Source organism: Cydia amplana, chromosome 22, assembly GCF_948474715.1.
Source record: "Cydia amplana chromosome 22, ilCydAmpl1.1, whole genome shotgun sequence".
Classification (NCBI taxonomy): domain Eukaryota; kingdom Metazoa; phylum Arthropoda; class Insecta; order Lepidoptera; family Tortricidae; genus Cydia; species Cydia amplana.
The window spans coordinates 7,499,777-7,525,004 of record NC_086090.1 but is presented as its reverse complement, the minus strand read 5'-3'; the positions used below and the strand labels follow the sequence as shown (position 1 = coordinate 7,525,004).

Sequence of the window (25,228 nt, the reverse complement as noted above, 5' to 3'; positions counted from 1 at the left end):
TATGAAAAGAAGGTAAACACACTCACCTTCGGCCTAGGGTTGCCAGTGAACGGCACGGTGATCTTGATCTCCTCTCCCGCAATAACGGTGATGTCCCTGAGGCTGAGGTCGCTCGTGATCTTCGGCGAGTTGGGCGGCGCGCACGCGCGGATAGGGTCCGAGCTCTGCGAGTACGGCCCTTGCCCGGCCGCGTTGATCGCCGCTACCCTGAACTCGTACTGCTGGTTCTCGATCAAACCAGTGACTTTAAGAGTCGTGTCGGGCACGTGGGCGTGCGAGGCTTTGGTCCATTTGTCTTCGGTTATCAGTCGCTTCTCTACGACATAACCAGTAATGGGTGAGCCGCCGTCGTGACGAGGTTTGGTCCAGGTGATCGTGATGGAAGACTCCGTAGTTTCGACTGATTTTGGTGCTCCAGGCGCGCCTGGTGGGTCGAACGGATGTCTGGCCTTGATTGGCTCGGTGGTTTGAGCCGGGTCGGATTGCCCGTATTGGTTCTCAGCCATAACTCTGAATTCGTAATCTCGGCCGACGTTCAGGTTCTTCACGCGGAAGAACGGAGTGGTAACGTAGCCGGAAACCTTCGTCCAGTTGCCGGTTCTAGCCTCGCGTTTCTCAACGACGTAGTTGGTGATCTCGCCGCCACCGTTGTCCTTCGGCGGGTTCCAGTATAACGTGAGAGCTTCGCCTTCGAATTCGTCCGCACGCAGGTTCTCTGGTTTGCCAGGTCTGTCGAGGACGCGCACGTTGATCGTGGCCGTGTCATATCCGGACGGGTTGCGCAGTTGCAGTCGGTACTGTCCACCGTCGGACCTCTTGGCGTTCTTGACGACAAGCGATGCCGATTCTGGCGTGATCTTCTGGAAGATTCTAGAGTCTCCCTCGACATCGAGGAGGTTGTCTTCCATGAACCAGGATGCGGTCGGTTGCGGGAAGCCGGTGTAAGGCACGTGGATAGAGAAGTCCTCTCCAGCACGTACAGTGATGTCCCTGACTCCTCCAAGATCCATGCAAGGTTTGTTAGGCTGTTCGGCGATGGTGATGTCGCCTGTAGGCTTGCTTGGGTCAGAGGGACCGACGTCATTGACAGCGATGACCCTGAACTGATAATCTTCACCTTCCTTAAGTTTGGGAACAGTGTGGACGAGGCTTGGAATAGGCACGTCATTGACATCCTTCCAGTCTTTGTCGCCCTTGCCCTTCTGTTGGATGATGTATCCCTTAATCTTGGATCCACCATCGCTCTTCGGCGGCCTCCACGACAATGTAACCGAGTCCTTAGTGATCCTGTCTGGTTTAGGCGCTTCAGGCGCGCTAGGCTTAAGTCGTTGCGTCTGAGCTGTGATAGGCTCGGTAGGCTTGCTAGGTTTGCCAGGTCCGGCCTCGTTGACGGCGATGACTCTGAACTCGTAGCGGTTGCCCTCGCGAAGGTCAGAGACGGTGTAGCAGGTGTTCGGTGTCGGGTAGTTGTTAACCTTGAGCCATTCGCCGCCGCGCTCGCGTTTCTCGACGTAGTATCCGGTGATGGGTTTGCCGCCGCAGTTTGCGGGCGGCTCCCATTCCAGAGAGCAGCTGTTCGCGCTGTATGCGGTAATCCTTGGCGTTTCTGGCGCATCTGGCGGGTCGAATGGCGACTTGGCAACCGTAGGCTTGGACTCCAACGGTTCTGATACTCCGTAGAGGTTCTCAGCGCGTACCCTGAACACGTATTTCTTGCCTTCGGTAAGGTTCTTGACGGCGAAGGAGCATTTCGGGCAGAAGCCGGCGACCGTTCGCCAGTCGTTGACGCCGTACTCGGCGACCTCGACGACGTAGCCGGTGATCTCGCTGCCTCCGTCGTCGGTGGGCGGCTGCCATTGTAGACTGATCGTGTCGTGTGTGACCGATGTTGTAAGGAGAGGTCCTTTAGGAATACCAGGCTTGTCAACAACAATGACTTCGATATCGGCCGAGTCTTTTCCGTGAGCGTTGGACGCCGTAATAGTGTATTTTCCAGCGTCGTCTCTTGTGGACTTCTCAATGTTGAGCTTGGCCTCATCGTTCTTGGTTTCCGTGGACAGTCTAAGCGAGGGCAGCAGAGAGACGGCGCCCTTGGTCCAGGAGATGGTCGGTGTGGGCGCGCCGGTGATTGGAATGTTTATATTGATAGGTTCGCCGGCGCGCACCTTGATCTTGCGTCCAATAAGGTGATCCAGGTATAGTTTGGGCTTCTCCTTCATTGGTTTGGCGATGAACATGTTGGACGGGTCAGACGGCTGGCCCGGTCCGGCAGCGTTGACTGCGGATACCCTGTATTCGTACTGGTGGCCTTCCTGTACCCTATCGTCTTCGTAGTCGCTGCTCCTGACTGGATCCTTGTTCAGTTTAATCCAGCGACCAGTAGCCTTGTCTCTCCTCTCGACATCGTACCCAATAATGTTAGATCCTCCGTTGGAGATGGGTGGTGTCCACCTGACCTTGATGTGATCCTTGTCCGCAGATACAAGTTCTGGTTTGCCAGGCTTGCCAGGAACTGTGTACTGGTTCTTAGCAACGACTGCCCTGTCAGTGACAAGTGGCTCAGAGCGACCTTGCAAGTTCTCGGCGAACACTCTGAACTCGTATTTGGTGCCTTCAGCCAGACGCGGTACTGTGGCGTGGTTGAGCTTAGGGTTGATGTAAGTGACAGCTGGTACCCAGCCACCTCCGTGAGTCAAGTCACGTTTCTCAATAACGTAGGCGGTCAGCTCGCTGCCACCGTTGTCCTTGGGTGGTTTCCATGATAGAGTGACGGACTGAGCGGTGATTTCTTCATACTCGAAAGGCGATTGCGGCGGTCCGGGAACATCCAGGACGATGAGCTCAAAGCTTCCCTCGTCAGATCCTGAATCATTCTTCAGGGACAGATGATATTTGCCTGCATCGGAACGCTTGCAGTTAACCGTGTGAATAATAGTATGGTGACCAACAGATGTGACAGTGGTCCTTTCGTTTGTAAGAACTGGTTTGCTGTTGCAAGTCCATGTGACTTCAGGAGTAGGTTCTCCAATGAAGTCGACGTCCAGATGGAAGATGAGTCCAGCCTTGATCCTGATCTCTTTAAGTGGCGTAAGGATCTTAGGCGCCACGAATCTGTCCTTCGCTGTGATCATGTCCGAAGGTTCAGAAGGCTCAGATTGTCCGGCCTTGTTGACAGCGATGACCCTGAATTCGTATTCCTGTCCCTCAGTAAGGTCAGGGACGGTGGCTTTGTTCTTGTTTGAAGGAACGTGAGCAGCGTTCACCCAGTAGGGGTTGCCCTTTTCTTTCTTCTGGATGATGTAGCCAGTGATCGGTGAGCCACCGTCGGATTTCGGTGTGGTCCATTGGAGGTCCACATGATTCTTGCTCCAGTCGGTAGCTTCGGGCTTGCCTGGTGCAGTTGGTTCGTCGAATTCATTCTTGGCCGTGATAGCGCGGTCCAGCTCCAAAGGCTCAGACTGTCCAATGGCATTGACTGCGCTTACTCTGAACAGATATTCCTTCATGTGGATAAGCCTGGTGACTTGATGAGACAGGTACGTGCTCATACCGGCATCGGACCAAGTGCCACGGGTAAGGTCCATCTTCTCAATAACGTAATGCAGGATTGGTGATCCGCCATCGTCGAGGGGTACCTTCCAAGATAATGAGCATGAGTCCTTGGTAACATCAGAGACTACGAGTGGCTTCTCTGGTCTCGCTGGTTTGTCAAGTACGGTGACCTGAGCGCTGGCGGAGCACACTCCCAAGTCGTTCTTGAGTGTCAATTTGTAAACGCCTCCGTCAGCGCGGACAGAGAATGGAATGTCTAGTATGACCCTGTTGTGCAGAACCTGGATATCGATATGGTCGTTCGGATGGACGACCTTGCCGTTGATCTGCCATTCGACTGTCGGTTTCGGGGCCGCTTCGATGGGGATCTCGTATTGGATCCTCTGTCCGGCCTTGACCGTCTTGTCTGCGAGCAGAGTTTTGTCGAAGTGCGGTGCGCAGAAACGTGCTTTCGCGACTTGTGGTGTGGAAGCATCGCTAGGCTCTCCATTGCCAGCCTTGTTGACTGCGATGACCCTGAACTCATACTCCTCACCCTCTGACAAATTAGGGATAGTAGCGGTCGTCTTGTTTCCAGGGACAGTGGCGGCGACTTCCCAAGGTCCGTAGCGTTTCTTCGCCTCGATAATGTAACCAGTGATCGGGGACCCACCATCCTTCTTTGGCGGCACCCATTCCAGATCCATATGGTCCTTGTCCCAGTCCTTGACAACTGGAGTGCCAGGTTTGTCTGGCGTTCCGTAAGGGTCCTTGGCCGTGATAGGTTCAGAGCCGACCAACGGCTGGGACTCTCCTTGCTTGTTAACAGCGCGCACTCTGAAGTTGTAATCGTGACCTTCGATGAGATGGTCGATGCGGATGGTGCAAGAGGAGACCTCTCCGGCCGGGATCCACCTCATGTTCTCCTGGTCCATCTTTTCTACGACGTAGTGAGTGATCTCACTGCCACCATCATCCCTGGGCGGGCGCCATTTCAGCGAGCAACCAGACTTGGTAATGTCATCAGCTCGGAGTGGTCCTTCAGGTGCTGTCGGTACATCGAGTACTGTGACCTTGATAGTGGCCGAGTCGGTTCCGTTGTGGTTCTTGGCCTTGAGGGTGTAAGAGCCGCTGTCGGCGCGCTTGGCGTCGACGACCTTGAACTTGGTGGAGTGCGCGTCGTTGACGATCTTGACGCGGTCGGTGTTGAGGACCATGTTGTCGCCGTGGAACCATTCCTTGGTCGGGGTCGGTTCGCCGGCGACGGGCACATCCAGCTCGTAATTCTTGCCGGCCTTGACCTGGAAACAAGTAAATAAAAATAAGACTACATGCAGACAACTTCATCTAAAAAAAGTTACTAGAATCCCGGGAAAGTTGCCACCAATGCAGTAGCGGGGACACCGGTATTAATCAGATCATAATAGTGTGGCACAGATCAAGCCAAAATCAAGATTCTGAGTGAATTAACCTAGTGATTTGGAAGTGGTCGAGAATGCATACACAGTGGTATTCTGGTTTTCACCCACGATGAACCGAAAAAGATGTATGCGTTTGTGTTGGTAGACTGTTTATTTATTAGTGAACTCAAATAATCATTCCATTAATGTCCAGAATGGATGGACTGAAAGTAAGGAATCTTTACATTTTAAACACACTCCAATTCATTCCATTATGTCCGTTTGCCCTGGGGACTATGGTATTCGCAGTACCTGGTTTGGCTGTAGGTTTTAAAAGAACGGATACGATATACTCGCAGGCCCTTGCCTGCACTAACTAGGTACGAACTAAATAATCCAGGGTATGCCCGTCTAGCAGCGTTCCTCACCTTGATATCAAACATGAAGTTCCTGTCGATCTTAGGCGCGAGGTTCTTCGGCCTCGCGAGGTGCGGCTTGGTCTGGTCGGAGGGCTCGCCGGGGCCGGCCTTGTTCACGGCGCGGACGCGGAACTCGTACGTGTTGCCCTCGATCAGATCGGGCACCTTGCCGGTTGTTACATCGCCTTCGATCTGTGGGAAAGGATAGATTAGTTATACAACTCGAGAGAAATATATGTCTACCGATAAATGCGATAGTTTCCATATGAAATATTTCAATAATTCTAAAAATGTCTCATGGGAGACATTTCAAAGAAATTCCCAATTTTTTCAAACCTTAGGTGTTTTCCCATTTGTCCCCGCTCACATATGAGGCGAGGACGGATGGGAATGATTCGTATGAATCACTATCTGTAACCACCTATGACCATCTGTGCCCAGCGAGAACAAATCGGGATACATCAAACTTTCAGCAACTTTCACTTTGTTGGACAATAAGCGAGATGAAGTGTTAAAGAAATTTGCATTTGATCGGGAAAAAAGTGAGACAATGCCTAAAGGCATTCTATTGGTGTGGTGAACTGAAATAGGTACTTATAGTTAGACAACTTACCTGAGCACACTCCTCCCAATCCGGCGAGAAGCGGTCCTTCTTCTCAATAACGTATCCAGTAATAGGCGCGCCTCCGTCGGATTCCGGCCTCGCCCATTGGAGCTCGACCCAGTCGCGGTCGAAGTCCTTGATGACGGGCGTGCCGGGCTTGCCGGCGAGGTCGTAAGGGTTCTTGGCCTCGGTGGCGTGCGGGGTGGTGAGAGGCTCGGATTTGCCTTGCCTGAAATAATAAAAGGGTGTTTTTTAGTATAGTCATCATCTTCCTCGTATTTTCCCGGCATTTTGCCACGGCTCATGGGAGCCTGGGGTCCGCTTGGCAACTAATCCCAGGAATTGGCGTGGGCACTAGTTTTAGTATAGTAAACAACTAAAACATTGAAATGAAGAATTATATATATTTATACAGTCAACAACCCTATTGGACTTATGTGCTTATTGTGTCTTTTTTCTTTTTCCTTGTTTGTTTTATTTTGTTACTGTGTTTTGCGACTATAATGACTTTTTTTTTTTAAATTTGATTTAAGTAACTGTAGATTTATAATTTGTCATCGAAGTCCCTGCGACCTCTTTCAAAAAGATTCCCGGTTTCCGATTTCGGTGACCCAACGTCTGGTTGCTTCATCCATACGGTCGGCGATGTATTGTCTATAAGTTTAAACTACTAATATCAATGCTAACCTGTTGACAGCGCGGACTCTGAACTTGTACTTGTGTCCGGGCTGTAACCCGTCGACAGCCAGGCTGGTCTGCGGTCCGTCGGTCTCGCCGGCGGTGACCCAGCGGCCCGTGGCCTCGTCCATACGCTCGACGATGTATTGTCTATATATTTAAACTACTAATATCAATGCTAACCTGTTGACAGCGCGGACTCTGAACTTGTACTTGTGTCCGGGCTGTAACCCATCGACTGCCAGGCTGGTCTGCGGTCCGTCGGTCTCGCCGGCGGTGACCCAGCGGCCCGTGGCCTCGTCCATGCGCTCGACGATGTACTTGTCGATGGGCTGGCCTCCGTCGTCAGAGGGAGGCAGCCACGACAGCTTGGCGCCGTTAGCGTGCACGTCCGACACCTGGAATATGGGAAGTTGTGAAATAAATTAAACACCACCAAATAAAATTACCGCCCACAAGACAAAACTAATTTAGATTAAAAAAACAAAAAAACAAAAAACAATTATTTATCCGATAAGACGATATTGTTTTCTTTCATTCATTTTGAAGGTTTTCTGTGGCATTTAAGAATGATGTTTATACCCTAGTTTTTAAGCTACCGAATACCACCTCTTTTACACATGTGCGTCTGATATTTAATCAGATAATGGTCAATTTATCAAGTGCACTCGTGTTTGGCGACTTGAAACTTAAACATTTAAAAATTATTGAGAAAAAACATAGGAATAGTACAGTCGCCTCTATTGTCAGGGCGTTAGAGTGCGTGTTCAGATATTGTGAACACCTTGGCCGCTCCGATATATCTGATGGCGACTGTACTGTACTACCTACACGTGGTTAATGGCTCCACCATAGCTGTCAAAATACAGCTAGAATGTGACTCATAAATAAGTTGCTATATCTTACCTTAAGCGGTCCATTAGGCGGGCTAGGCGCAGCAAGCACTATGACCTCCACCTCAGCCACATCCTTGCCGTTAACGTTCTCAGCAGTGATAGTATAGCGGCCGCTATCAGCGCGCGTGGCTGCCTTGCAGTTGAGCTTGGTGTTGTAGAGTGATGCACTTATAATAAGTTGCTATATCTTACCTTAAGCGGTCCATTAGGCGGGCTAGGCGCAGCCAGCACTATGACCTCCACCTCAGCCACATCCTTGCCGTTAACGTTCTCAGCAGTGATAGTATAGCGGCCGCTATCAGCGCGCGTGGCCGCCTTGCAGTTGAGCTTGGTGTTGTAGAGTGATGCACTTATAATAAGTTGCTATATCTTACCTTAAGCGGTCCATTAGGCGGGCTAGGCGCAGCCAGCACTATGACCTCCACCTCAGCCACATCCTTCCCGTTAACGTTCTCAGCAGTGATAGTATAGCGGCCGCTATCAGCGCGCGTGGCTGCCTTGCAGTTGAGCTTGGTGTTGTAGAGTGATGCACTTATAATAAGTTGCTATATCTTACCTTAAGCGGTCCATTAGGCGGGCTAGGCGCAGCCAGCACTATGACCTCCACCTCAGCCACATCCTTGCCGTTAACGTTCTCAGCAGTGATAGTATAGCGGCCGCTATCAGCGCGCGTCGCCGCCTTGCAGTTGAGCTTGGTGTTGTAGAGTGATGCACTTATAATAAGTTGCTATATCTTACCTTAAGCGGTCCATTAGGCGGGCTAGGCGCAGCCAGCACTATGACCTCCACCTCAGCCACATCCTTGCCGTTAACGTTCTCGGCAGTGATAGTATAGCGGCCGCTATCAGCGCGCGTCGCCGCCTTGCAGTTGAGCTTGGTGTTGTAGAGTGATGCACTTATAATAAGTTGCTATATCTTACCTTAAGCGGTCCATTAGGCGGGCTAGGCGCAGCCAGCACTATGACCTCCACCTCAGCCACATCCTTGCCGTTAACGTTCTCAGCAGTGATAGTATAGCGGCCGCTATCAGCGCGCGTGGCCGCCTTGCAGTTGAGCTTGGTGTTGTAGAGTGATGCACTTATAATAAGTTGCTATATCTTACCTTAAGCGGTCCATTAGGCGGGCTAGGCGCAGCCAGCACTATGACCTCCACCTCAGCCACATCCTTGCCGTTAACGTTCTCAGCAGTGATAGTATAGCGGCCGCTATCAGCGCGCGTCGCCGCCTTGCAGTTGAGCTTGGTGTTGTAGAGTGATGCACTTATAATAAGTTGCTATATCTTACCTTAAGCGGTCCATTAGGCGGGCTAGGCGCAGCCAGCACTATGACCTCCACCTCAGCCACATCCTTGCCGTTAACGTTCTCAGCAGTGATAGTATAGCGGCCGCTATCAGCGCGCGTGGCCGCCTTGCAGTTGAGCTTGGTGTTGTAGAGTGATGCACTTATAATAAGTTGCTATATCTTACCTTAAGCGGTCCATTAGGCGGGCTAGGCGCAGCCAGCACTATGACCTCCACCTCAGCCACATCCTTGCCGTTAACGTTCTCAGCAGTGATAGTATAGCGGCCGCTATCAGCGCGCGTCGCCGCCTTGCAGTTGAGCTTGGTGTTGTAGAGTGATGCACTTATAATAAGTTGCTATATCTTACCTTAAGCGGTCCATTAGGCGGGCTAGGCGCAGCCAGCACTATGACCTCCACCTCAGCCACATCCTTGCCGTTAACGTTCTCAGCAGTGATAGTATAGCGGCCGCTATCAGCGCGCGTCGCCGCCTTGCAGTTGAGCTTGGTGTTGTAGAGTGATGCACTTATAATAAGTTGCTATATCTTACCTTAAGCGGTCCATTAGGCGGGCTAGGCGCAGCCAGCACTATGACCTCCACCTCAGCCACATCCTTGCCGTTAACGTTCTCAGCAGTGATAGTATAGCGGCCGCTATCAGCGCGCGTGGCTGCCTTGCAGTTGAGCTTGGTGTTGTAGTCCGAGTGTTGCACTTTCATGTCGCCAGAGGACTTCACCTCCTTCTTGGCGAGGAACCATTTGGTCTCTGGCATCGGTTCACCCGAAACCTGCGAAAGAAATTATAAAATTTTTAGGTTTAAGAATCTTTATTTTTCAAGAAGATATAGCAAAACTTCACTTAAATGAGCGGATGTCACTTTTTGACAGCTTTTGTTAGAAAGGGACTTCCACTTGTATTACAAGTTACAAGCTTTTGAGAAACGGGCCTCTGTTCTAGGACTCTTTATTTGTGATTCCATAAGTGCTTTATCATAGAATTTTGGTACGGAATTGTAATAGTAAAAATTATGACTATAGAGTGTAAAATCCCTTTAGATGCCAATGGAAGTTTTCTCTACTATTTTCTGATGGAAGTCTTAGGAGTTGTCCTCTTTTGTTCTCTGAAACTAATATATGTTACTAGTACTAATTTCTACTATTTTCTTTACAGTCATGTTAAAAAAAACGGGAATATTACTTTGGAACACCCCACAAATTTAATTTGACGCTAAAGTCTAAAAACTAATGTGGTTCCATATCGACCTAAAGAAATAGTTCACAAAAAAACAAAATTTTAGCTTGACATCTAAATTGTTAACTATACTAAATAGTTTTCTGTGTTTTTGACTTGTGTAATGAATGATAAGAATAAGAATAATCTTTATTTCATTTAAAAATATCCAAAATTATAACAATCATAATACACTTAAATAGAACTTAACTAATGTAAATAAACAAATATGGTTTTAAAAAGTAAACAATGTTTACTTAACATTAAATATAAAATCTTCTATGTACTCGTAAGTAGTAATGTATCTGGCTGGAATAAAGGTTTGAAATAATAGATAAGAGTGTGAACTGACCTTGACATCGAAGCCGAACTTCTGTCCGACCTTGAGCTTGACGTCAATGAGGTTGGTGCGGTCGATCTTGGGCGCCAAGTTGCGCGGCTTGGCCACGATGGGGTGAGTGCTGTCGCTCGGCTCGCCCGGCCCGGCCTTGTTCACGGCGCGGACCCTGACATACATTAAATTGTCTCCATGAGCCCTTCCAAACTCGTGTCTTGAAACTTGTGTAAGATAAGAAACGGTGAATAATTTTACGGTTTAGACTCACTTGTTTTAAGCCGTCGGAGCGCGGATCCGCGTACGAGGAAAATATTAGAAAAAAATAATCACGGCACACGAGAGGTTAAGTCACTCGCGCGACATGAAGTGAGTCTAAGCCTACCACTTTTATTGTAATCATGTCGTCTGTATAGTGTGCCTTATATATAAAAAAAAGAGAAGAAACCGTAACATTATTCAATGTTAGTATGTCTCACAACAGTTTAAATTCGATAAGAAACATAGTTTGCTATTTAGTAGGTAGTTGATCTGCGATGAAGGAAATTTGAAAAATGGATTGGACTAATACCACTAAAGCTTAGTTTTTGCTCTCGGTCGCAAAGCCTTATTTATGGCAGTTAATTTCCTAAAAACCAGTGACTGGCCTTACTACCATCTTTGGGTCAAATTCAACTTTACAGTCAAATGTCCAACTTTCTTCGTCTGATTAGGTTAGATTAGTAAACGGCAATCGCTTCCGTAAAAGTAAGTAATGCCATTCTAAAATGAATGGTAGGAACCCCTGGCTTCCGACATTAAACACGAAAAAAAAAGAATACAACAGTCAATTAGACATATCTACGTAAAAGATAACACAGTGAGAATAAAAGTATCACGAAAGCTCATCTCAGCATGTTGCTGGTGATTTCCAGCGCTGATCTTCCGATGAGACCATGGCGAAAAAGAGGTGTACAGGCTCTTACCTGTTTTTAATTTTTAACAAGCAGAAACGTCGGCGAACGATGCTATTAAGCTTAGAATAAATTTAAAACTGGAAAAATTACTGTTTTGGGTGAGACTCACGGCCTCTGGATCGATACTTCAGCGCTCTGCCATCTGAGCCACCAAGACCTACAGACAAGACATCCTCCAGACTGAGCATAGTAGCTCTGCCACAAATATACGGTAGTTTTACTCCATTTTCGAGTCAAAGTGTCTTTGTGTGACGTCCGTGTCTTTGAACGGACCGATCACGGCACGGGACTCGCTCACCTCGTCCCCCGCACCCCAGTATTTGGCAGCATCGGTTTCATGAAATAATTGCTCTAAACTGTCTAGAGGATTCCTAGTCTATGCCAAGACCTCATCCCTTCCCTTCCATCTCTTTCAGTCTCTCACCTGAACTCATAAGTCTGTCCCTCCACTAGATCCGGCACGGTGCAGTTGGTCTGGTTGGCGGGTACTTCGAGAGCCTTCTCCCAGTTGCCGAACTTGTCCTTCTTCTCGACGATGTACCCCTCGATGGGCGCGCCACCATCCTCGCGGGGCGGGGTCCATTTCAGGTCCACGTGGTCCTTGTCCCAGTCGGTCACGCTCGGCGTGCCTGGCGCACCTGGTTTCAGAAATGTATAGTCAGAATTGCAGTTTATGGATTGTATTTTAGATGATTGTGGGAAATTATCGATCTATAATTTAACCGAATCTGCTTTTAATCTGATGAATACTGTAAGATTGTATGCATCAGGGGCCCGTTTTTCAAAATCTTGTAACTTGTAATACAAGTGCAAGTCCCTTTCTAACAAAAGCTGTCAAAAAGTGTCAGCCGCTTGTATTATGTATAAAGTAGTCAAAAACGCTACCTAACTCGTGAATATGTCGTTTGGAAACGATATGAATTAAATAGAGTCATACGCATATGAATCCGTAGAATACGATCGAAACATATAAGTTACAAAATGATTTAAAATTCATTTTGGTATAAAGAAACCATTTTAGAAACCATTTTAGAAACCATTTATTGCAACACAAAAAAGCATACAGGTTACAAAACATGAAGGGATTGAAAAAATAAGAATAATTGTGCGGCAAAAGGAACGGGCTCAGCATACGCTGCGTCAGTCATTTCATTACAAATTGCCTGCGAAGCACTGATTTTCAGTCCGTATTCATTTCAATAAATGTAAGCTCTTTAGTAGGGTGGCTCCCTAGATACTTTACTTTATTATTTAGAGATGTCACATGGTACTGACCAGGTTCGTCGAACGGATTCTTGGCGACGATGCTCTGTTCTGATGTGAGTGGTTCAGATTCACCCTCCGAGTTCACAGCAGATACTCTAAACCTGTACTCCTTGCCAGGAGTCAAGCCAGTAACGTCGCACTCTGGAAACACAAAATAAACATTACTCACTGTATAAGTTGCAGAAAGTTTTTAGAAATGCGGGAAGGTCTGTTTGTAGAGTTTACCCTTCCCCCTCCCCCTGACCCGTCCGCAAAAACAAGCGCCAGCCATTGAAATATATATATCTCAGGACTAGCCTTACGGGCAATAAGAATGGAGCATGAACGGGGCCAGTACAGCGGTGTGAAAACGTTGCAACGCGATTGGTTGATGAGTTCGCATCACGCGCGCGCGGCGATTAGTCGCAACTAGTTGCGTTTGACTACACGATTGGCTCGAATTCGTGAGTGACACCGCTGAACTAGTACTATTTTTAGTGCACGTAAGGCCAGTCCTGAGATATAAGTCAATGGCGCCAAAGCTAATGGTTTGATCGAATAGGACTGTCTTTTGAAACAGATGTCTAGACACTGATGATGATGATGTGTGATGTGTAGACACTGGCACTAGTGCCAGCAGGCTAATTTGCACCATTAAGTTCGAAATTTCTTGAAATTTTGAACAAAGGAAATTGAACTCTTAGATAACGGTCTAAAACTCAAAGTTAAATGTATCTTTGGGTTCAAATAAGTAGTTTTATAAAGAAAGGTACTCACTAGGCTCGTTGGAGCGGGCGCACGGCACCCAGACCCCAGTCTCCGTGTCCAGTTTGTCCACCTGGTAGTACTCGATGGGGGCGCCACCGTCGTCCTTCGGCCTCTTCCATTTGAGCGTGGCACCTTCCTTATGCACGTCTGAGATCTGAAAGTAAACGTAGTTGGGTGTCAATATAGACCTTATGATTTTCTGTCTATTGACAGATAAAATAGGGTTTTTTTATTGAGAAAAAAAGAACATTATTTATCTGCTCCGACAGCTTAATAACTACCCATTCTTCCCAAATTCGTAAAAGAGAAAGTATCATATAAGGTGCCATATCCGACATAACAGGTGCCAGCTAGAGTCTGTTCGAAAAGCAAAGAGTCGTGGAATGTATGGGGCCCAATACATTTCACGAGTCTTCTCTTTCCGAACAGAGGGCCTACCGCAAACCACGTTCGACATGTTGCCTCCCTGTCACACTTACGCACGAATTTACAAGTGCAACACGCAACACGTCGAACGTGGTTCGCGGTAGGCCCTCAGACTCTATAGATTATCATACTGGCGCAGTCAGTTGGATCGCATCGATATTGTTTGCAGGTAATACTTTTTACACAATTTTGACAATAAAATAGTATCTTATCTATATGGTTTTACCTGTAGCGGTCCTTCTGGCTTCGTGGGCTTGTCTGTGACAAGCACGTTGATGGTGACGGTGTCCTTGCCGCTGCTGTTGACGGCCGTGACGGTGTATTCGCCGGAGTCGTCGCGACGGACGGGCCGGATGATCAGCTTGGTGAAGTAGTCGGGGCTGTCGATGGTCACCGCCTTGGATGGGCGGAGCGGCATGTTCTGAGACCTGAGGGAAGAGAGGCTTTTTAGTGATTGAAGAGAAGTAAAATATGTACAAGTCATCTAGAGATTATCTTGGTCTGACTTGAAAATCTAAACAACCCAGAATGTTGGTCCACTATTTATCTTATCGGATCATATTTCACTTTAGATGACTTGGCCAATATCAAAATAAGGTTCTTCTTCACAGGCAGGCTTTATAGGGATAAAGGGAACTAAAGCTAAAGAGTATTAGTTATACTTTTTTAAATTTTGTTTCACTTTTTAACCACTGTTTTCCAGGTGAATTATGTATTGGGTCAACGACTTTTATCATGAGCCAAACTAAAATTTCACAAAAAACAAAATGGCCGCGTCCTACATCGGTTGATGAAATTGTAAATGTACTATTGTAACTTACCTCCATTCAACCGCTGGTGGCGGTTCGCCAGTGATCACAGCCTCCAACTTCAGACTAGCGCTAGCAGAGATGGTGACATCCCTGAGGTGTCTCCTGTCGATCTTCGGAGCCAGATAGCGAGGCTTGGGTCCAAAGTGTTTGCTTTATCTGATAGAGTATTCTAAAACTAACCTCCATTCAACCGCTGGTGGCGGTTCGCCAGTGATCACAGCCTCCAGCTTCAGCGTAGCGCCAAGAGAGATGGTGACATCCCTGAGGTGTCTCCTGTCGATCTCCGGAGCCAGATAGCGAGGCTTGGGTCCAAAGTGTTTGCTTTATCTGCTAGAGTATTCTAGAACTAACCTCCATTCAACCGCTGGTGGCGGTTCGCCAGTGATCACAGCCTCCAACTTCAGACTAGCGCTAGCAGAGATGGTGACATCCCTTAGGTGTCTCCTGTCGATCTTCGGAGCCAGATAGCGAGGCTTGGGTCCAAAGTGTTTGCTTTATCTGACAGAGTATTCTAAAACTAACCTCCATTCAACCGCTGGTGGCGGTTCGCCAGTGATCACAGCCTCCAGCTTCAGCGTAGCGCCAGCAGAGATGGTGACATCCCTGAGGTGTCTCCTGTCGATCTTGGGGGCCAGGAAGCGAGGCTTGGCGATGAAGTTCTTGCTCGCTTCGGACGGTTTGCTCTGGCCGGCCTTGTTGATGGCGATCACGCGGAACTGGTATTCGTTGCCTTCGATCAAGCTGTGAATAGGAGAAAAATAAATGACGGGTAGTAAGAAAACCTGTCTTCTAGTAAATAAGAGTTTTTAATAAGACCTGTATTAACCTGTCGAATCCCACGATATGACGTCACCATAAGCGTTCTGGCTCATATATGAGCCGTGGGAGCTGACAGATTAAAACATACATTTAGCGAATCGAATATGCCAATTCGAGGAAACTACCTGCATGTTCAAGGTACAAACAGCAATGTTTACTTCTCATAAGAGTTTAGGTTCATTTGATATCATCAAACGCTAAAAAAACAACCAGTTAATAAAGTGGAACTTTGCTGCGGGCACAGACAGAAAGTCCTAAGTACCAGGTCAAAAGGCTTGACCAAACCAAATTAATCGTCAGGACAAAAGGTTAGTCGTATTGACGACCACGGATAGTAAAGTACTGAGTAGAAAGGCCCTGACTATGTGGTTAGATGACCTGATAATGGCCCCTCGGATCTGACGTGTTCTACACAAGATCGCACTTTATGGTAAGTATGTGTATAAAAGACAAATTACCCATTGACAGTAGCAGATGGCGTAGGCGTATGCGTTTCCACAGCCTTCTCCCACAAGGGGCTGTATTTGTCCTTCTTCTCGACAATGTATCCGATGATCGGGGAGCCTCCGTCGGACAGAGGCGCCTCCCACTTGAGGTCGACGTGCGTCGCCGACCAGTCGTCGGGGACTGGCGCGGATGGGGCCTCGGGTACCGCTGGAAGGGCACAAATTAACCCTTAAATACATGATTTTTTCGTTTTGCCCGAAATTAATATATGTATCACATAATTGTTTGCCGTTTCTAGGAAAAATAGTAAAAAAAAAATATATCATCGATTTTCACTGGGAAATCAGTGTTAAAAGTTGCATAGTCTAAATCATATTTTTGGAAATATATAGCTATTAGTAAGGGGTATAGGAAAAATCTTAACTGCCAACAGAAAGGTACACTATTTGTGATGTTCCTATGATAAAATTTGTAAATATAAAATAATTACAAACCCCGAAAAATCTGCCCAAAATCACATACTAAAAATCATCAACTTCCAGGTTTTTCCAAGTTTTCCGACATTTCGTCTATAAACAAATGTAACTTTTATAAATTAAAATACTGCGTAAATGTATGTAATAATTCGGAAAATTTATTAGTTTTACTATTGAAATAATATACAAGAACAAATAGAATTTGTTTAATAATGCATAACATTTGATGTTTATGTTGTGTGTATAAATGCATCACTATGCATTTAAGGGTTAATTGAGTATTTGTGAGCGAACCTATATGAGATTTAGATTTCTTTATTTCACGATAATAATTACACTATAAATTTGCATCAATGTCAAAATTATGTTTATCTTCTTATCATGATCGTCAAACATAATTTAACATACTAAAAATATAAAATAAATTGATTGATGATCGCGCTCGAAGTTGCAAAAATGTGAATTTTCTTAATAGGCTCCTGACAACTTCAACTTCAAAAATAATTTATTCAAGTAGGCTTAATAATGAATTAATAAGCACTTTTGACAAGTCATACAAAGTATACGTAAATATTACAATGATTAATTAAAACAGAAAATAATAATATTAAAAAACAATACAATTGGTAACCATTAACAATAAATAAAAAGACCATGTCAAAAACCAATGTGATCCTCATAGCTTCCAGGCAGTGCGTCTCAGGCAATTATGACAAGACTTACGTCAGACGGTTAGGCAAATAAATTAATATTTTATTCAATATTCTGTTGTTTTTATTAGATCTCTCACATTGCCTCCTTACATGGCGACCGTGAAAGGACACTCGTACGAATCACTACATATCTAAGTAGTATAAAACAAAGTCGCTTTCCGCTGTCTGTCCCTATGTATGCTTAAATCTTTAAAACTACGCAACGGATTTTGATGCCGTTTTTTTTTAAATAGATAGAGTGATTCAAGAGGAAGGTTTATGTATAATTTGTTAACCCGTGAGATGCCGGGCGGGTCGCTAGTATGTGTCATACAGTAATGCATACATATTTCCTACTAATAGTAGTATTACCACCATTCACCACCAGTTATTCATCAAAGCTGAACATTTTATAAAAAGCTAGTGAAATAGTTTTCTCTTCTGTAGGTAATAGTTGAGGAGTGTCTTTTCAAAAGGGTTTATTTTTTCTGGTAATCTATTTCTAAATTGGACCTTAAGTTTTCTTGAGCAAGGTTCTCTCTAGAAGTACCGCTAAGAAAAAAATAAACCCTTTTGAAAAGACACTCCTCAGTTTTAGTATACTTACTGAAGGGGTCCTTGGCCACGATGGTGCCGAACGTCTCCAGAGGCTCGGACTCTCCCTCCTTGTTGATCGCCTTCACGCGGAACTTGTACTCGTGTCCAGGGATCAAGCCATCAACCTGAGAAAACAACACGTTTTAAAATCTATTCTATTCTATTCTTAAGTGTAAGGCCTGAGTGGACGCTCGAGTTGGGCGTGCAGCGGGGCGGGGCGTGCGGCGTGCATGTTAAACAAATGCAAACGTATAGGAGCGGCCTTAGTGCACGCTGCTCACATCACTTGTGAGCCCGACGCCACGCTGCACGCCCCGCCGAACGCTCCGCTTCGAGCGTCCACTCAGGCCTTACACTAACACGTTCACTATCCGTGCCCCGTATATTGGGTCACGACAAGCCTCTATTACAAAGCCGTAAGGTTAACAATCCAAATTGGGACAGTGAAGGTGTTAAATATTTTAAAAGAAATTTGATTCTATAACAGGACAAGGATTTCAATCACAGTCGCTTTCGAGAAAAATGCATTGCTTGCGTTTTTATGGCATTATTTATTTATTTATTTAAACTTTCTTGCATATTAAAAATTGTATTAAATCCGAACTTAATGCCAGAAGGCATTCTCTACCAGGTAACCCCTGGGCCAAACAGAGAACAAGCATTAATAGGTGCAAGAAATATTTACAAAGTACGATAAATTTAATTTAAATATATATCGTCACTGTGCCTACAAAAGGCGCTATGTGATTTTTAATGATTTTTAGGTTTTAATGCCATTTTGAACCTTATTTCCATACGCACATGCTCCAAAAACAGCGTGAACCTTATTTCAATATTTAATATGATGACAAAGGCCAGCTCTATGACGCGTCGCAAATTCTAGTACATATGTTAGGATCAATAATCTAGTTATTCCTACCTTCATCTCGGGCACGTTGCCCAGCGTCTTGCCCACAGGCACCCAGGACCCGGTCTCCGGGTCATATTTCTCGACCAGGTAGGCCTCGATGGGCTCGCCGCCGTCGTCCTTAGGCCTCTTCCATTTGAGCGAGCATCCATATTTGCGGATGAACTCTTGTACTAACATGATAAGAGGCCTGCAACCTAGAGTGGACCGTATGTATTCTGACGATGATATTGTTCTTACCTCCATCTCAGGCACATTGCCCAGCGTCTTGCCCACAGGCACCCAGGACCCGGTCTCGGGGTCATATTTCTCGACCAGGTAGGCCTCGATGGGCTCGCCGCCGTCGTCCTTAGGCCTCTTCCATTTAAGCGAGCACCCGTCTTTGTGGATGTCGGACACATCCAGCGGGCCTTCGGGCTTCTCTGGCTTGGCTGTGGGTAAGTTATTTGTGTTTTATTAATCTAGAATAGCAGGACAGATGGGTTAATCAACTTTTTCTTGTCACACGTTGCTATGGTTACGGTCTTCTGAGTTACTATTAAAATTCAGTTGTGACCACGGGGACAACGCCGTCCTCGAAACGTCGGAGGTAAATCTTAAAACTTAGATACGCGATTAAGTCCCGTTGTATAATTTAATAACTATTAAAATTCTAGGTTTTTCGTATTAAATGAACCAAACTTGCATTTTATGGTAGTTATAAGACCTTTCCATAATGGGACATTTACTGAGCATGTTAGTAGAACATAGTACAGCAGTTCTTCTAACAATCTATGCTACTATTGTCTCCTCGCTGATGGGACAGAATAACAACAAGAAATAGTTGGTTGACCCAGATACGTATACCTAGAAGTTTGTAAAGAAAGAGACAAATATTTAAAAATAAGAGGGTAAACGGCATGCTCTTATAATTACTAAAGTAGAAATTTGTATAAAAGAATGTTGACGACAAAAATTATGTAACATTATTCTGTTAACATCATAATTGTTTATATTAACACACATTTATAGACGGGTCTAACGCGAAATTTATTCACATACCTTTATTTACCGTCTATAAATGTTAGTTAATATGTGTTCAAAACGCGAAAGTTTTAAATATTATATCATAATTGTTTGTCGTAAAGATAATAAGAGATTACTTAAACGAGTTAAAGTTGTTTTTATTTCGCATGTTACAAAGGTAAGATTGGATTTTAAGTAAGGCAGTATCATGGATGATTATATTGATTATGATGTTGTGTGATATGTGTGTACATGTGTTATTGAAATTTACTTGAGCCAGTTTTTTGCTTCGGAATTTGTTTCTATTATTCTGTGAACATCATAGGTAAGTCTTGTTGTATGTAAAGGATTGAGAAAGAGCTAGACATGGGATTTATAGGAAAAAGTAGTCTTGGCAATAGAGGAAGTCTAAAGCTACGTTTGTGTGTGGATCTTTATAAACGCTTGCAGCACACTCCCACGACCACTGAGGACCGCCATAGGCTTGTAGATATTAATAAACCTTAAACATGCAAAGCGAAATTAAATTAATTAACTTTTTATACATGCCATGTCTCATAATATCAAGTTCAAACAGAAGGAATAGGGCGTGCGGCTTTTAAACCACAGGTATTAAATGGTCCTACACACTGTGCAATTCGGCCTTCGGGCATGCCGCTAACAAGCCCGGCGGTTGTAGTGTGTGTACTACACCTTACCCATACCCACACACATACATGCGCATAGGTACTATAGTATTTAAAGCCTTGTAAGTGTCATTTAATGCATTATACGTTTATACTCGAACCTAGTTGTTTGTCTCAACGCCCATACCTACATGGCGACCCTGCCAGCGGCTGCCTGGCGGCGGGTATTTTAGCCGCCGGGCTTGCAATGCCTGCCGGGCCTGATTATGCGCGGCAAAAACCCAGGCATAGTGTGTAGGAGACATTTATGTTCCAGCCCCAGATCACACCATTGAGTTATTCGAATCTGCATCATGTTCACTAGGTTGTCGCTCAATGAAGGAAAAAATCGTGAGGAAGATGAACTAATCTCAAGTTCAACAACGTCTCATTTCCTTTCTGGATTCTTAGATCAATAAAAAACGTCAAGCAGTCAAAAGGTAAACATTCGGGAAAATTACTATCTGCGACAACTTAAAAAAAAAACTGGTTTTAAGCTCTTTTAAGATACAATAGGGAAAGCGCAAAAATAATGGATCACAACGATACTTACAAGTAACAATGATCTCAAGCTCGGCAGTATCTTGTCCGTACTTGTTGACGGCCTGGATCTTATACGTGCCGGAGTCCTTGCGTTTCGGGCTCGAGTGCTGGTACTTGGTCATGTACGGGATCTCGATCACTGTGAAGGAAGTAACAATTGATTAATATTAATACATGACAGACAGAGATGGCGCGACGACTTAGACACCTTCATCAGTAACTGGCCGGAAAGAAATAGTTACTATAAAAAAATATCCCAGCACCTCCACCAGATGTACGGATGCTCTAGTAGTAAGCTCTAATCATATAAAGATATGTGTCTTTAGCTGACTTGGATGAACTATTCTCAACCTAATTACAATCCAGTAAGACTCACATTTGAGATCGCCGCCGATCTGTACATTCATGCCGACCAAGGCTTATAGCTGCTTTTAATGTCGACTGAGTTTAAACCTAATTACCATCCAGTAAGACTTCCATTTAAGACCGATCTGCACACTCTTGCCATCTAGGAAAGATGTCGTTCGATGCCGAGCGAATCTCAACCTAATCACAATCCAATAAGACTCACATTTGAGACCGCCGCCGCTCTGTACACTCTTGCCGTTGAGCGTCCATGTGACGTCAGGCGCGGGTTCACCGCTGACCTTGATATCAAGCATGATGGGTTCGCCCTCGCGGACCTTGATCGTGCGCAGGTTGCGACGGTCGATCTTTGGTGCCACTGTAATAAAAAAGTGATATTAGAATATTTTTAGACAATTAATATTTGTCACTGTAGAATTTAATTGCAGGTATCTTTAGACGAACGAATCTAACACATCCAAGCTCAATAACATTGCGTTGTTTTATTCAAATCCGCGCTATCATCAAGCCAATCTGACTGTAGGATAACTTTGCTTAGCGCCACTTGCACCATCCTACTAAACCAGGGTTAAGCGGTTAAACCGTTAACCAAGTGTCAAATTGTACGGGTAACCATGGTAACTCCAGGTATAACCGGTTAACCCCGGGCTAGCGAGATGGTGCAATGCCGGCCCTTAGTCGTCAAAGTAACGTAGGTGTGTTTCATTCTAACAGAATCTGACATCGGAAATTGGTACTACTGTTACTTCCGCGAGGTCGTATCGTTCACTTTTATTATGGAAGCCCCGAAATCGCAAAAACCGGCCAAGTGCGCAAAAAACGGTAAAAAAATCACGTTTGCAGTATGGGAGCCCCACTAAAAAAATATTTTATTTTGTTTATAGTATTTGTTGTTATAGCGGCAACAGGAATACATCATCTGTGAAAATTTCAACTGTTCAGGAGTTACGGCCTGGCGACAGACAGACGGACAGCAGTATCTTAGTAATAGGGTCCCGTTTTTACCCTTTGGGTACGGAACCCTAAAAAGCACACTTACATCGCCTAGGCTTGCAGACGACGCTCTTGCTGGCGTCACTAGGCTCGCCAGGGCCAGCCTCGTTCACGGCCTTCACCCTGAACTCGTATTCTGTACCCTCGTCCAGGTTGGGTACCGTGGCTTTCTCGTTGTCGTTGGGGCCGACCTGACGAAAAAATCCTTATTAGCCAACCTGTTGGCCTAAAATAAGTGTTAAGCTTTGGATTCCTCCGAAAACGGTGCCGTCATATTACGGCCGCTATATAGCGTTGACTGACGTCACTAGAACGTTGTCTATGTAAACAAGATGGCGCGGTTTCCTAGACGGCGTTACGTTACGTTGATTGTCAACGTAACGTAAGATGACGGCCGTCATGACGGTGTCGATAGTTTCGTGAACGTTTTATTAGATAGCGGTGACGCCATTTTGAATAAATGACACGAGATTTGAATAAATGATTCCGTACTACGATTATTTTCCTCTTCTGATGATATTTCATCCTCCAAGTAAATTATAGATGATCAAGCAAATCTTGTCAGTAGGAAAAGGCGCGAAATTCAAATTTTCTATGGGACGTTAACCCATCGCGCCTACATTTTTCAAATTTGCCGCTTTGACCTTGGTGGCTGACGGTGTGTTATGACGCCGTGGTACTTTCCACACGTCGCCACCGTAAAGACGGCCTTCTTTTGCGGCCGCTATATGACGGCCGTCATATGACGGCACCGTTTTCGGAGGAATCCAAAGCTTTAGTCTGAAAAATAACTAAGGCGTTACAATTTGTTGCTATTTCTGGGGACAACTGGACGCTTTATGATGGTAAGGATAAATCTGCCGATTAGCTGTACCGTGACGTGATTGATGACTGAATAAAATCCATCTTTCTAAGCAGTCTTTACAACTGTGACTGAGCGTTTCTTTTGTTTTGCGCCATTTTTATGTATTGTGACCTTTTTTGCCACTTTTGTGTTATTTCTACTCAGAGCCACGAGCTCTTTGGATCCTAATGGGATATAAATATGTCCCAGAGTTGTTTTTCTATTGTGTTACCATTTCGCCATACACTTTGTATGGCAGTAACAAAATGGAAAGTTTGAAAAATGTATGGACATTTTAGGACACTTTTTTCTCCTATAAGAATGAAAAGGGCTCGCGATCCTGACTGGAAATAACACAAAAGTGGCAAAAAAGGTCACAATATATAAAAATGGCAAAAATTAAAAGAAACGCTGGTTGGCAGTCCTCAACTGTGCGTTTCTCCAGAAACTTCCTGCCTCGCACAGCCAAACTGTGGAATGAACTGTCGCCTGCGGTATTTCCGAACCGATACGACCTTCAAACCTTCAAGAAAAGAGCGTACTCCCATCTTAAAGGCCGGCAACGCGCTTGCAACCCTTCTGGTGTTGCGGGTGTCCATGGGCGGCGGTAATCGCTTACCATCAGGTGATCCGTCTGCTCCTTTGCCTCCTATATCATAAAAAAAACGCTATCTTTATTTGGGTATGGAAACCAATAAGTAGCTTTGAACTTACCTCACAAGCCTTCACCCATTTAGGCGATCCCTTCTCCCTCTTCTCAATGATGTATCCGGTGATGGGGGCGCCGCCATCTTTGATGGGTTTCTCCCATTTGAGGTCCACGTGGTCGCGGTCCCAGTCGACTATTTCCGGTGTGCCAGCCTTGCCGGGCTCGTCTGTAAGGAGTTTTAGATTAATTAAGAGTTTTATAAGGTCAAAACACTGACAATCCAACCTCTAGACTTAGAGCTTAGGCCAATTCTTTCATGAAACCGATGCTGCCAAAAATACGGGGGTGCGGGGGGACGAGGTGAGCGAATTCCGTGCCGTGATTGGTCCGTTCAATAACACGGACCAATCACGGCACGGGATTGACTCGAAGATGGAGTAACGCTACCGTATGTGTGGCAGAGGGGGTAGCGCGACTATGCTATGTCTAGAGGTTGCATTGTCTGTGCGCCAAACCGTATGTCACCGTTAAAGCGTTGGCTATATTTTAGCGCCGGTATCCAGCGTCTGATCTGTGTCCATCTATTTCTACGGGCTCTTCTGTAGGTAAGTGGAGTTTAAATTAGTGAAATTTTAATGAGCAGTTGTTCAGAAGGAGTTTGAAAGAGGTTTTTTTAATGTGTTTTGTGTGCTCGAAGGAATCATTTAGTAAATTAAAGAGTGGATTTTATCAGAATCCCTAATGGAATTATAAGTTTGGGAGGTTTATTGGAAGTGTTTTGGGATATCGATAGAATAGTCATATTCAGTAATGTATTGATTCAAATCCCGTAAAAAGAACGGTTTTATTAAATGTCAATTCAATGCAGAAATAAAAATAAAGGGCATCTTAAAAAGGAGTAAAAAATATACAAAAATAAGGTCCAATATCATCCTACATAAAACCATCATTTTGAAATGCTTATCAATACATTATAAGTTATAATTCGCTTTTCACTATTTGATTTGTTGAAGGTTTTAAATATAAAGGTAGTAAATAAATACTCATCTGCTTCTAAATGCTCCCTCATAAGTCACCGTAGATACCCTAAACTTGTACTTAAGTCCGAGCACCAAGTTATCAAACTCTGCCTTGGGATCTTTGGTCTTCATCAGCGGCGTCTACGTCCCATCTGTGTCCATCTATTTTAAGTATAAAAGTAAGTAAATAATTCCTCACCGAACGGATTCTTCGCAATGATAGCATGATCCGCCTCCAGCGGTTCGGATACACCTTCGTTGTTAACCGCAGACACCCTGAACTTGTACTCTTGTCCAGGCACCAAGTTGTCAATCTCCGCCTTAGGGTCCTTAGTCTTCAGAGCCGGCATCCACCGGCCGGTCTCCGTGTCCATCTTCTCGACCAGGTAGTGGTCGATGGGGGCGCCACCGTCGTCCAGCGGCGGGTTCCATTTGAGCGTGCAGCCCTCCTTGTGGACGTCGGAGATCTGTGGGATTGTGACGTTTGAGTAATGGACTTAAGGTTCTGTTTTGGATGCATGGATTTAGGAGTTGTTTCCCTTGTCAAATTACGATGATAATTTAAGACATAGGTGAGTTTAGACAATTTAAGGGTTACTTTTGCAAAGGTTACACTTATCTCTTTCT

General features: G+C 45.3%; 1 protein-coding gene across 1 annotated transcript in view; it reads right to left on the bottom strand.

Annotated features, from left to right (window-relative positions):
• The window catches only part of LOC134658315 (twitchin), a 178,540-nt gene that overhangs the window by 54,692 nt on the left and 98,620 nt on the right, over positions 1-25,228 (bottom strand). The window contains exons 95-113 of the mRNA XM_063513946.1: positions 24,801-25,068; positions 23,648-23,808; positions 22,136-22,280; positions 21,302-21,454; positions 20,741-20,869; positions 18,758-18,948; positions 17,621-17,735; positions 15,857-16,052; positions 15,102-15,320; positions 13,994-14,195; positions 13,351-13,495; positions 12,604-12,735; positions 11,753-11,966; positions 10,391-10,544; positions 9,359-9,595; positions 6,816-7,030; positions 5,964-6,183; positions 5,360-5,542; positions 27-4,832 (exon numbers count right to left, since the gene is read on the bottom strand). Of these exons, the coding sequence (XP_063370016.1) occupies positions 27-4,832; positions 5,360-5,542; positions 5,964-6,183; positions 6,816-7,030; positions 9,359-9,595; positions 10,391-10,544; positions 11,753-11,966; positions 12,604-12,735; positions 13,351-13,495; positions 13,994-14,195; positions 15,102-15,320; positions 15,857-16,052; positions 17,621-17,735; positions 18,758-18,948; positions 20,741-20,869; positions 21,302-21,454; positions 22,136-22,280; positions 23,648-23,808; positions 24,801-25,068 (8,085 nt within the window). The remainder of the gene's footprint in view (positions 1-26; positions 4,833-5,359; positions 5,543-5,963; positions 6,184-6,815; positions 7,031-9,358; positions 9,596-10,390; positions 10,545-11,752; positions 11,967-12,603; positions 12,736-13,350; positions 13,496-13,993; positions 14,196-15,101; positions 15,321-15,856; positions 16,053-17,620; positions 17,736-18,757; positions 18,949-20,740; positions 20,870-21,301; positions 21,455-22,135; positions 22,281-23,647; positions 23,809-24,800; positions 25,069-25,228) is intronic.